This window comes from Macaca nemestrina, chromosome 1, assembly GCF_043159975.1.
Source record: "Macaca nemestrina isolate mMacNem1 chromosome 1, mMacNem.hap1, whole genome shotgun sequence".
Lineage (NCBI taxonomy): Eukaryota > Metazoa > Chordata > Mammalia > Primates > Cercopithecidae > Macaca > Macaca nemestrina.
In genome coordinates, this window is record NC_092125.1 from 73,905,963 (window position 1) to 73,919,959 (window position 13,997).

The 13,997-nt window shown below is 35.5% G+C and overlaps 1 protein-coding gene across 1 annotated transcript in view; it reads right to left on the reverse strand.

The window, feature by feature from the left end:
- LOC105493520 (usherin) overlaps window positions 1–13,997 on the reverse strand; it is a 789,359-nt gene that overhangs the window by 116,000 nt on the left and 659,362 nt on the right. The window contains exon 58 of the mRNA XM_024796490.2: window positions 389–547. Within this exon, the coding sequence (XP_024652258.2) occupies window positions 389–547 (159 nt within the window). The remainder of the gene's footprint in view (window positions 1–388; window positions 548–13,997) is intronic.

A 13,997-nucleotide genomic window follows, 5' to 3' on the forward strand; every position in this document is an offset into this window, starting at 1 on the left:
ACTTCTCACTTCCTCCTCCTGGATAAAATTTAAATAAAGCCAAGGTAAATATATTTTCTGTGAAATTTTTGGAATACTCATTTGTGTTTTATATTACCAGAGACTCCTTTATGTGAGCTAGGTGTTTTTCTTTCAAAGGGCCTTATAAAACAAGACTTTGCAAAACCACCATTTTAATATATTTAAATATTCATGATTTAATGTGCAGAAATGCATAATGCTTCACTCGATGCCAGACTGTGATTTTTCTGGGTAAGCAGTCCACTACAAATAAGAAATGAAAAGTTAGTCTTTGTATTTGGACTGAGAATCTATTCCTTTTTAATGAAATTTTTTAATGAAATACTTTTTCATAAACACCCAGGCCAAATGTCTGAAAGACTTTCACCATTTTGACATGCTTGTATCCTTATCTCATACTGTGTGAATGGAGCCAAATTTTCCAGAAGGGTGGATTGGTGATGACCAACGGAGAAGGCCAGAGGTGTTACACTTCCATCATTGAGTAAGACATTGTACTCCACAGGAATTTTGGGGATGAGGATCCCTTTAAAGAGAGAGAGAGAGAACATAAACAAATTATATATGTACACACACACACATATATATACGTATGTATGTATACATATAATACAGAATGGGCAACAAATGTTTGTCTCTTAAAAATAATGTCTATTTAAAATTTTGTAATTGAGGCCGGGCATGGTGGCTCATGCCTGTAATCCCAGCACTTTGGGAGGTCGAGGTGGGTGGATCATGATGTCAGGAGATCGAGACCATCCTGGCCAACATGGTGAAACCCTGTCTATACTAAAAATACAGAAATTAGCTGGTCATGGTGGTGTGTGCCTGTAATCCTAGCTACTTGGGAGGCTGAGGCAGGAGAATCGCTTGAACTCAGGAGGCAGAGGTTGCAGTGAGCTGAGATCGTGCCACTGTACTCTAGCCTGGGTGACGGAGTGAGACTCCGTCTCAAAAAAAAAAAAAAAAGTTGTAATTGAAAAATAAATTACTTCTTACTATAGCAATTAAAAGCTGCATAAAAGTTAAGTTGGGAAATATTAGACTGTGTATTCCAAAAGTAAGAGATGTGCATAATCGCATAATCTATTTTTAAAAGTGTAATATTTCTATTTAAAAGTATACTCTATTGGCAAATAAAAATGAAGGCACATTTCACTTAAAACATATAAGGCAATTATGCTGTCATATATTTTTTCTAGGCTTACTTACTTTTAAAGTTCATAAAAAACAACACCGATTTTGCTTGTGACAATAATTTTTCTGTCGAGCATTGTGTATGCCTCCTATCTGATATGGATCCTTGACATAACAGCCCATAAAATATCCAAATCATGGTCTACCTAGAGAATTCCCAGTGCATTAATTATTGGGCCAGGACAGTTCACTGTCAGTGAGACTTATGGCCCTAAATACATAGAAAATTTGGGTTCAATCATTGCCATTTTTCACCATTCCTTCCTAAAGAAAGCAAGTCTTGTCAGTTTAGCCTCATCAAAATCTATTTATATAATTAAATGCTTGTTAAGTTTTATTTGGTCGTGAACAACAGGCATACTTTTTCAAGGACAGGATATGAGTTTTGAATGAAGAATATAACGAAATTTCCTATTACATTTTCTCCTTGATCTGAGAGTTTTTAACATTTATGAGTTTAGTTACTTACTTCTGTAGTACCTACATAAGTCTATCTTTACTCTAGAAACAGTGGAATCTACAGATAACATTACTGAGAAAGCACAGGACTCAATGACCTAAGAGAGATGAAGTCTAAGGAATGAAATGTGGTTTTGCTTTTTATAGATGTGGCCTCTATATTTACCGAGTGGAAGGGCTGGTACAAACCAAAGATGCTCAGGATTTTGTGTAGGATAGATGAAAAAGAGGTGTCTGAAGGAGATATTGATCATCTTCAGAAGTACTGATCAATTGCTTCCTCAGGAAAGGTGCTAGATTGCGTAAAATTTGGCAACCCAGACTGAGAATGTTTATTTTAAATTTAGAGCATCATGGCTAAACTATCTGGAACATTTATTCTAGTAGCTTAAACTACTAACATTCTATCATTTATTCCTAAACTCTTATCTCTAGCTTTCTATCTTTCCTGTGTTACAGCTTTGTATTTTCAACAGCCTACTAGGCATTTCTACATGGATATTCCTCAGAGGCTATAATCTCAACAAGTCTAAAACAGAGCTAGCTATATTTTCCACTCCCAAGCCTGTTCTTTTTCCTAGGTTTCCTCTTTTGGTAAGTCATAATACCATCTTCCCATTTTCCTAGGATGGAAATCTTAGAGTAAGACTTTTAGAGTGGATCCTGCCTTCTTCACTCCCAAACTCAAGTGACTACTAAATTTCATCGATTATTTCTTTGAGAAATTTGGGCTTTATATATAATCAGCAACAAGGAGACTTTGCAGGTATCAACAAGAAAATGAGAGTCTATCTATATTTTAGAATGATAGCACTGTTGGGAAGTGAATAGTGGCTTAAAAACATGAGAGACAAGACATAGGGAAACCAGTTTGAAAGTCTTTACAATGCTTGCAGAAGTAGTACGAACATGAAGAGTCATTTTATTGCATCCCTCTGTTATGCCAGGCAGCATGAATTATCTCATTTAATACTACTAGAATGTCAACTGTATAAATTAGGACTTTGTTTTCTCCAATGTGGTTCCACTGCCTAGACTTTAGCACAAAGTAGCAGCTCAATAAATGTTAGTTGATTGAATGAATGAATGAACCCTTAAGACAATACTGCATGATAAATACTACTGTTTTTTAAGATGAGAAAACTAAAACTCAGATAAGTTAAATAACTTGTTTCAGATTGCACACTGATTAATTGGAGAAGCTAGGACTTGAACTTAGGCCCATCTGACACCAACACTTATATCACTATACTTATGCTTTTCCTTGATAATGGCATCTTAGAGTAGGACACCTGGGGGAAAAATGACAAGATAGGTTTGAGAAAACATGTGCAGGAAGGCAGAGTCATTCTTGGAGACTGTTCCGAAGCAAGGAAACAAATGATGGATAAGTAAGAATCATTACTGATGGAACAAGCATGTTACAGGTAGAAATTTAAAGTTCTGCAGACCAAGTATCCCAACCTGAAATACACCTGCCCTGGAGATTTATGGGATCATGTCAAAGGATATTCAAATACAGGAACAATCATAGTATCGTAGGTCCTCGAATAATGTTGTTTCATTCAACATTGTTTCATTAATATTGATGAGGAAAAAAATTGATTCCCAGCTGCAGCCACTGTCTGTGTGAAATTTACATGTTCTCCCCATGTCTGTGTGGGTTTTTTATGAGTACTCTAGTTTTTTCCCATATCCTAAAGATGTTCTCATTAAATTAATTGGTGTGTTTGAATGGTCCTAGTCTGAGTGAGTGTGGGTGTGTGTGTGTGTTCCCTGTGACGGAATGGCCTTGAGTTGCCTGGTTAGGCCCTGGCCACCCCTACCCTGAACTGGAAAAAGTGTGTCAGAAAATGAATGAATGAATGAATGAATAATTGTAAAGTAAAGATTCATTAAGTGTGTTACTATCATATAGATGTATAATAAACAATGCTGTACAAAAGCCTTCCGTGAGCTTGCCCTATTTGTGATTGTTTTTTACTAATGAATGGTGGTAAGGGGAGTTTCTTCTAATTTCTGCTCAAAAACATTTATCCCTGTGGCTGTTGTCACTCGCTGATTTGCCAAAACTTAGGTTAAAAAAGATCTTGTTTCTGTTAATCTTTCTTAAATGTATGTATAGCTCATATTTATTTCAGTTTAATATTAGAAGTGTTTTGGTCTTTCTTTGATGATGTTTAGTTTGGTGATGTTTTCGTGACCAGAAATACGCCTTGCAACTTAAATCTTGCTTGTGTCAAGTAGCCTAAGCTAAAATTGGTTTCCTTATACATCTTTTCACTCAAAGTTGAAGTTTCCAAGAACCTATCAATGACATTAAGGACTTACTGTACCTCTTTTTGGAATATCACTTTGATGTGGAAAATTTGGGAAACACATATTTCCCTGTTTGAGGAAGGGGAACCAGCAGAATCCCGTTTCTTTGTTCACAAAAATTGGGTGTGAGTTTTTCTTTCTAAAAGTTCAAGATTAGAAAATTATATGTATGGTGAATGATTAGAACTTTTGCTAGCCAATTGTAGAGTTGAAGACTCTGTAATAGTCACCTCAGAATGAACCAACTGTAGGACAGAAGAAAATGTTTATGCTGATGTGCCAGTGTGCTGAACAAGTATAACTGTTCATACTGTAACCAAAGGACAATGTAATTTTAGTCTCTCGCTATTGCTTTAAAATGAACTCAGTGTGCATTTTCTACCCTAGACATGGATGAAAAGTTGGCCTGACCCACGACACTGCCACTTAGTTTCCAGTAATAAAGAGTTCTATACTATTTTGCTCCACAAAGAAACAGGAAAAGATGCCATAACAAAAATTAAATGCCTAAAAAATAACTTTTTCTCTTTACTGGTATGGTGAATACACGTAAGAGGCCTATTTAAAGGCTATTCTTCCAGGCCTAATTCACCACTCCATGACAAAACTGGCAGTTTTTACTCAACAAGACTGTAATAATTTAAATGAAATTTGAGAGTTGGATAAGGAGAATTGATAATAAAGACCATTTGAGACTCAGTTCATTAATGGATGAGAAAAATTTAAGTACTGTGCCAGAGGTAAAACAAAGAGTAATGTAATCAGGCTTCTTCTTCCTCTCTGCAAAAAATATTTTTTGGAGCGCGTTGCTTGAGGCAGTAAGAGAGAGTGAAGAAAGAATTGGGGACCCTTTCAGTTTGCAATTTGACCTTCAGCAGGAAGATATGCTTATGGAAATTTCCATCCAGAGTATCCTGGAATGACAAAGCATTCCATATCACATTTTGGGCATTTCTCCCTATTGTTACCCTGCCATAGCAGTAAAGCAGGGAGTAATAAAAGCTGTTGTTTGAAACCACAGGGTTTTTTTGATTTTTGTTTTTTTTTTTTCTTTTGAGATGAAGTCTTGCTCTGTTGCCAGGCTGGAGTGCAGTGGCGCGATCTTGGTTCACTGAAACCTCTGCCTCGCGGTGAACCCACATATTTATGATAAAATGAAGAGGGGAAGAATTGCTGGAACCTTGAACCTGTTATTGGGCTTAGTTTTCTTCAGATCTTCCTAATATCCTGAAATATAACAGTGTTATCACTCTTTAGCCAATGAGATTAGTAGAAAATGTTTTCCCAAACGATCAATCGTATAATATATTATTTTTTGGATGAAGACAAACACTGGAATACAATGGCAAATTTACATGAATTTTTAAGATAAAAAGCAAGACGTTAAAGAAATTGCAAGCTAATGATGATTGCTTCAGGCTCTGTTTTCAGACCACCTGGGATTGCATGTTCATCCTGTCTTCTTTGTTCCTAGGACAGTTCTCACAGAAAAGTTTGACAAACACACATTCATAAAAACATGCCATCATTCTTGTTGAACTAGACACACCACAGAGTGGTGTCAGACAGATCAAATCCTTCTTCTGCCCTTATTTCCCAAGCGCCCACTGCCAAATTAACTAACCTCTATGAATGTTGTCTCTTCATGTGTAAAATGATGATACTAATAGCTACCTCATAGAGAGCTGTGAGGATTAAATTAGAAAATAACTGTAAGCCTTTTAATATATTCTCATAACATAGAAAGTACTTAATAAATGGTCAACATCTCTACAAAACAAAATGGAACAAAATGAAATAAAGAACAAAAAACAGCTATGGCACTGTTTTCATGTGCCCTCAAACACTTTTGAATCCATCTTTCATATAAAGTTGCTATTCCAACTACAAATAAATGTTACATTCATTCAAGTTAATGTCTTTGTAACACTATTTTGTTATCTGGTTTTATTTTTTATGTGTACTTGGATACGATCAAATTGCATTCCTATGAAAATATTGTATTATTCATTCTTAGCAGTAATTTGGAGTGGCATTCCCTCCAATTCATCTGAGGTTGTTTTACTTTATGTCTTCAGTCTGTACCTACTCTTCTGCTTCCAGGCCTTGCATCCTTCAAGAAGAAACTTTTGTTGTAAAAAGGACAGGACTCCCAGGGGATGAGGGAACAAAACTGTGCTTCTACTGCATGTCAAATATAAACATAATCTTAATCCAGATTTAAACATGTCTAGCCAAACCATGAGCATAGAAAATGTATTTTTCACCTCTTCGTTAATTAGAAATAAATGTCCTTTACATATACCTATGAGGTACTGAAACAGAAAATGCTCCTCTAAGCCGTGAACACGTCAAACACTGACATGCATTTAGGAAAGAGAGCCCCCTCCACTGTCATAATTTACAGGACTGTGACATGAAAGTCTCTTGTGTTCCTACAAACCCTATACCATCTGCAATGAGTCTGAAACGACTGAGCCCCCTGGTATTCTGATGACTAAATGAAATGAAATGGGCATATTTGTTAAAAGTCAGCTGGGAAGCCACACGACTTGGTTAGTTCCCGAGTTCATAAATTTATGTCAGAGCAAGAGGAGCAGTGGAAGCTCAGGTGAACCAATTTACCCTAAGTGCAAATGGCAGTTTTGTTATTTGGTGTCAAAGTTACCAGTCGCACAATGACAAGCTGCCATAACACATTTTCTTGTTCACTAAAGAACAAGGATTTTGTTGGTTAATATTCCTTGCAATGCTCCTTTTCATAATTTACAACAACTAGATGCTGATAGGTTATTTAACATTTATGAAGTTAAGATGTAATCAGAAAAACCCTGATTATCTTTACAAATAAAAAAGTTAAATTATTCAACTTTTTTTTTTTTTCTCCATGGCTTCGTTTCACAGCAGGTGCATACTTTACAATGGGACAAGTCAATCAATAATCCTTTTTTAAATCTTTTTTTAGGAGCTGGAACAGGAAAAATTCTAAGAGGAAACTATTAATTCAGTTTGATAGAGGCAGTTGTTTCAAAACACTGGGTTGCACTTAACATGGTGCTTTTAACAAATCGAGCTAAATTCTGCACTATATATGTAGGGGCATCTTGATTAGGCCTTTTGTGGGGAACAGAAGTAAAATAGGACCCTCTTGAACTCATTCATACCAATTGTATGGAAATTTAACATTGGTTGTATAATAGTTATCATTTATGTCTTTTCTACCTTACTAGATGGTAGGGTTCCTGACAAGAGGGACAGTGTCTCCTTCCTCTTTGTAACTTTTAGGGCGTCCAGCATCATATTTTGACCCTGAGTGGGGCTCAGAAATCATTTCCATGTTAGTTACATGAATAGAGGAATCAATTTACCCAAAGGCAAATGAATTACATCCCATGAAGTTTTGAGCCACAAATAAAATGATTCTATTGGGTTACTGGGTGGACTGATCCTGAATTACATTGTCTTCATTCATACTTCCTATATATACAGCAAAAATCAGTTTTTTAGCTTTTAAATGGGATTACAGTAGAACTCATGAAAAATCATTTGCTTTAGGCACTGTTTAGGTTGAAAAATATCGAGAAAATATAGCATACTAGTTTTGAGTCAGACTTGGACTCAGACCCATGGTGGGTCAGCCCTGCTCTGACACCTACTTAAAGAATAACCTAGAGAAAATAGCCTGGAGTGTCTAAATTGACCTTTTTCATTAGTAAAATGAGGAAAACAATAGGACATACTACATTAAGTTATCATGAACACTAAATGAGATATTTGTTAATCTCTTAGCAAAATGCCTAGCATATATTAAAACTCAATAATGAAAGATACATTTTTAAATATCCAAAATAAAATGCAAACCACTGAAGTGAGTTTTACATTTTCTTCTGAAACTCAACACTCCTCATCATTTGGTTATTGCACTTATAAGTTAAGAAAAGTGAAACAACTGTCAATGTTGAATCATCTCAATTAATGTAACGTGAATCCTTTAGAAAGCTAATGTAAATTTTGACTTTAAATGAATAGTATCCGATATAATACACTGCAGCTGATGAGTTAACTGAATGCCAAGATGTCTAATGTCCATAAATAGACCATATTATGGTTAGGTAACCTTTAATCAAAATGATAAATAAAAACATTTATATTTCTAGAGCAATATTAATAAAAATTATTTCTCAGTGAATTGTTGCTAATTCCTTCTTTAATGGAGTAAGATATTAATGTTAAAGGAAAAGCACCAGTATTTCAATACTGTGTGTTAAACCTAAATGACTCACCATCCTCAGTGAGAAAAAGTATGTGTTTAATGCAATGGCATTGTTAATTAGAACATGATTAAGGGCTAGAACAGTTCAAAATACAGTCATCATCTTGATAAATTAGAAAGACTCATTATTAACTTCAGAGTTTAAATAATTTTGAATGTTTAGATTCTTAAACAGCAGGGTTATCTATCTCCGTTTTTATTCTGAGTAAACCATTTATGTTCCATGAAGCATTTGCTATTTAATTTTCCATAATTTTTAACCTATTAAGGTAACATATATCCTTTGTTCTCTTTAATACAAATGCTCTCTTTAATATGAATACAAAAGTCCTGATCCAATGTTGAGAGCTGGTAAAAGGTGAGAGGGAATGTTTAGGAATAAACTAACGTGGTTTATATTACCTGGAGGTTCAAACAATAATGGAGTGTTACCATGCCATCTCATTTACTTCATATAACAGTATAAGGTAGGCATTTAATATCCCCTTGTACAGATGAGAAACCTGAATTTGGGAAACATTATGCAGCTTGCCCAAGGCCAGAGGACAACTAAATAGTGGAGTCCATTCCGTGTTAGAAAACAATATGTCCTTTTCTGAAAGGTGAAAAAAATTGCACATCCATAAGACAAGAGGCAGTCTTTGGAAAATACATGTATGTGCTCTGTTTGTCATTAAAGAAGAAATATCTCTCTGTTTCTCTGCCTCTCTCTCTTTGTGTGTATGTCTCTGTTTAAGATTAAGTTAATGTAGAGGAAGGATGACTTTAAGAGAAAATCAAATGTTTGAATAATTTTAAATGGCAGGATATCCACAATTTACATTTGACTGCATAATAGATGTGGAGGCTCGCTCACCATTGTGTTCCTCCATTAATTCAGCAAAATTTTTATAAGGATATGCTGTTTGTACATCACCTGATTTAGAGGTTCAAATGATACTCAAAAGGCTAGAGATCTTGATTTTCTAGAGCTTGGAGTGTTTTGGCAATGTTACTACTGACATTTATCAAGAAAGAATAAGGTAAAGTAGATGAGGGTTTACCCGCGAGATAGGGGAATATTTACCAAGACTTTAAAATAGAATTTGGATGATCTCTTTACAGCAATTTGAGAAGTGACTCTCCTCCCCTCCCACCTAACTACAATCTTCCTGCACCTGGAATCTGGTTTTAAGTCATGTCTATTCCTTCTAGAATGTGTAGGTAAAGCTTTCAGGTTACTACTTCCTTCACACTGCAAAACGTTATTGTTGCCATGTGGATATTTCCCCTTCAGGGGCTCACCACTTTCCACGAATAATTCTTCTGGTTTTGATGCTCCCAGTAAAATATTATTCTCCCAGAATCATTTGGTTTTCACCAACACCCAGCTCTGTTTCTTGGCTCTCTGAGCTACTATTTCAAACATCATAGTTGATCCATCATAAATCTGAGAGACTTTGGTCAATAAATGAAAAGTCGACTTGGATTTAAGGTTACCCCAAAGACAGGAAGGAACTGGTCTTAAAAGGCAATAGCAGACAGTAGACCTGAATTTGAATCCTGGCTCTGCAGTGTGACGTTGAGCATATTATTATATCACTTTTTTGATATTCAAATTTCTTACCTTAAGATGGGGATAATGATATTACCTGTCTCCTAGAGTTTGCACAAAAATTAACTGAGGTAAGGCAGAGAAAGAGCTTATCAGTGTTTGGCACATAGTAGGAGTTTAACAAATGGCAAATACACCAAGTAATATGAATATATGTACATGACATTTGTTATCAGTATCACAGGTACTCTCCCACTGGGTATTGTCACTATTCTCTAGATCTTACCTTTCACTAGTAGGACTTATAAACATGTACTAAGATTTAGTTTATTTATAGCATTGGAACAATAATTTGAAAACTGAAAATCCAGTTAATTGTCTAGGTAATTTTTCGGTTGCCAAGTAACCACATAGACAGTTTTTCTCCCAGCAACTTACCTGTCTAAGGTTACTCTGTTCACATTAACCACAAAACAAAATGCATATTTAAAAAATCAAATAAAATTTAGCCAGTATTTTGGCTTTAGACCATGAGTATCCAATATTTTGGCTTCCCTGGGCCACATTGAAAGAAGATTAATTGTCTTGGGTCACATATAAAACACACTAACACTAACAATAGCTGATGACTTAAAACAAACAATTGCAAAAAAACCCACGAAAGTTTATGGATTTATGTTGGGTGGCAATCAAAGACACCCCGGGCTTTAGGTTGGACAAGCTTGCTTTAGACATTCAAGAGAAACTGGTGGATTTATGTTTTCAGAGAAAAAAATTATTGTAATTCACCAATTTCACTTGGTGAGTGTGATCCATGCTTTTGGTAAATCATGTCTATTCCTTTTAGATTTTTGGATGGGTAGGTAAAGCTTCCTAGTTACTAGTTCATGCTGCGGAGATCATTGTTGTCACGTGGCTGTTTTCCCTTCAGCGGCTTGCCATTTTCCACAATTACCTCTTGTAGTCTTGGCACGCCACTGACACATCCAGTAAAACATTGTTTTCCCAGAATCATTTGGTTTCAACAATACCTAGGTCTGTTCCTTGGTCCTCTGGGCTACTATTTCTAAAAGCACTCGGTAGCATATCAAAGTCCTATGTGGAGTTTTTAAAAAGCTCTATATTTCTTGACTCTATCCCAGGAGATTCTTAGTAAATTTGGGGTTGAGAATCTGTCTTTACACAAGCTTCCTAGGTGATTCTAATGTTCGTTCAGGTTTGGGAACTACAGGCATGGACTGTTTTGCCCATTATTCAGCTCTGTCCATGATGTAATCATTTTGTAATGGCAGGGAGTATGATGAATACCTAGAAAACTATTGTGAGCAAATAAACAATCTCCACTTACAAATTTATTTTCTTTCTGTTTAAAATATATATTTGTGACTATTCAGGAATAGAAAAATGTTTTTATTATCCAAATCAAAACACAGCGTGAGGTACTTTCCAATAAAATCAACTGTAGATTACACACAAGTCAAAATCATTTGACTGTTTACTGAGTTTAAAATCCTTCTAGGCACCAGGAAAAAGGTTTAATTTAAGATTTTAATCTTTCCTTATACTATATGGTTTCTGAAATGGATTTTGTGCATCTTAAACTATAAGATTGACAAGTCTGAATATTACAGATTTATTAACCATTGGTTAAATGGTTAGAGTTAGTGTGTAAAGCATTCTACAATATCCCCTAGGCTGGACCAGAATGAACAATTTATACAAAGCCTGAGGTATGTGAGAGTTAAGGTCATATTAAACAAGCGAAAGTTGTGTTCTATTCCACAATGATACCTTTCGAACATGATACATTAAACATTTAAGTGTGATATTGAATTCAAAGAAAAAAATGACACATGCTGGGAAATTTGAAAGAGGTCCAAACCTCAGTAGGCAGTTTTATTATTTTGAAATGGAGGCTTTGAGACCCAGCAAATGTTGGAACAAGAATGTTTTAAAATGAGCAATTAAAGACAAAAAAATAATTCTTCAAACAATCACCATTGGTATCTATAGAATATTATACAGAACTAGATAACGTATTTATTATATAAATTACTTCGTTTAATCTTTACAGCAACCCTATCTGCCTACATGTAGGTGTTATTGTTATCTCCACTTCACAGATGGAGAAAATTGAGACTTAGAGACTAAGTTCAGCTAATAGCTGGCAGTACTGGGATGTGAATCCTGGCTTTTTCATTTGTCTTACTTTCATAGTCATAAAATAAAGATATTTTCAAATCCACACTGAGCATGAAGTCTTCAGATTAGCAATGGCAACTGATATGTGTAATAATGTTAAAATAACAGATATTTTGATAAACCATGGGACTTCCCAGTCATATGGTAAGGAAATCACCAACTTTGCTCATCACCCTGAAATTTCCCTTATTGTTCTTGCAGAATTTGGATTGTAGCAGACCCTGGTCTGAATCTAAAACTTTCTTGTCAATAGGCTAAATCTGGTCTTAGATTGGCTCTATCCAGCTTCATTTTATTTTGTGGTGCAAAACACAACAGCACAATAAAAATACCAAGAAGAAATATACTAAAAAATTGTGGCCAAGCACATTGGCTCATGCCTGTAATCCCAGCACTCTGTGAGGCAGAGGTGGGCAGATCACTTGAGGTCAGGAGTTTGAGACCAGCCTGGCCAGCATGGTGAAACCCTGTCTCTACTAAAAATACAAAAATTAGCCAGGCATGGTGGTGTGTGCCTACAGTCCCAGCTACTTGGGAGACTGAGGCAGTAGAATCACTTGAACCCAGGAAGCAGAGGTTGCAGTGAGCCAAGATTGCACCACTGCACTCCAGCCTGGGCGACAGAGCAAGACCCTGTCTCAAAATAAATAAATAAATAAATAAATAAATAAATAAATAAATAAATAAATAAAATTTTAAAATCACAAGATAGCAATGCTATTCCATGAAAGTAGAAATCAATTCTGTAAAGGGGACTATAAATTTGTATATTTCCCACAGCAGAAGATATGTCTCTATTGACATTAAGAACAGAGTTCAAGAATATCTACACTCTTAAAACATAAAGATTATAGCACTTTATGATGCATTCTGCCACTATTAATTATTCCTTTATATTTTATTTAATATGTTGTACATTTATTTTAAAACAAAAGTGGGTGAAATAATGAACATTTAATATTTTAGAGCAATTATATTTTTCTTTGCTTATAAAGCTCTTTGTAAACTTTCTTTTGAATTGTGAGGAAAAATAATCTTTTCTCTTTGATCTTAGATTATAGCAGAAGGTGTTGGTATATAAGAACGTAAGTTTTATGTATTAAGTCTTTACACTATCTTTATAGCTATACAATATTACCGGTTTTGACCATTCGATTCAATAAAAATAGGCCTCTGCTAATTATGTTATGGAATGGATCTACTGATGGCCCAAATGGCTGTTACTAACTATTTGGTGCCTTGTTGAACTGTAGCTAAACTTATTCTGATGGGGACAAAAAGGGTGTGTCTCAATTTCATCTTAAGACTAGATATTAAAAATAAAGTCACATATTTTTGAAGTGTATTTAACATCTTAATCAATTTTAAATTTTACTTGGAAAGGAAAGTCCCCCATGTGTCCTTTATGTTAAAAGACAGAGAAAGCAAATCTCACTCTACTCTTTACTCCACGGTATTAACGCAGTCAGGATTTTCCCCGAGGATGGTGCTTACTTCAAAATATAATATTGCACTAAGTCACAAGGCAACCCAATAATGACTAAATGGCTCAGTGAAGGCTATTCAGCTTACAGAGGAAAAATGCAGCTACCATAAGTGGTCACAACCCAAGGTACATGGGCGGAGTGAACAACTGTCTTTCCAAACTCCGCATTCGCTGATATAATATAAAAGGAATGGTATAATGTCAATGATCCAATCTAAGGAGTCCCATGGAAATGAACATTCAAGGTAATTCTGACCTATATGACTTTCATTGGATATATTAATAGAAGAGGAAGCCAGGCGCAGTGGCTCGTGCCTTTAATCTCAGCACTTTGGGAGGCCGAGGCGGGTGAATCACCTGAGGTCTGGAGTTCGAGACCAGCCTGACCAGCATGGAGAAACCCTGTCTCTGCTAAAAAAAAAAAATACAAAATTAGCTGGGCGTGGTGGCATATGCTTGTAATCCCAGCTACTCAGGAGCCTGAGGCAGGAGAATCATTTGAACCC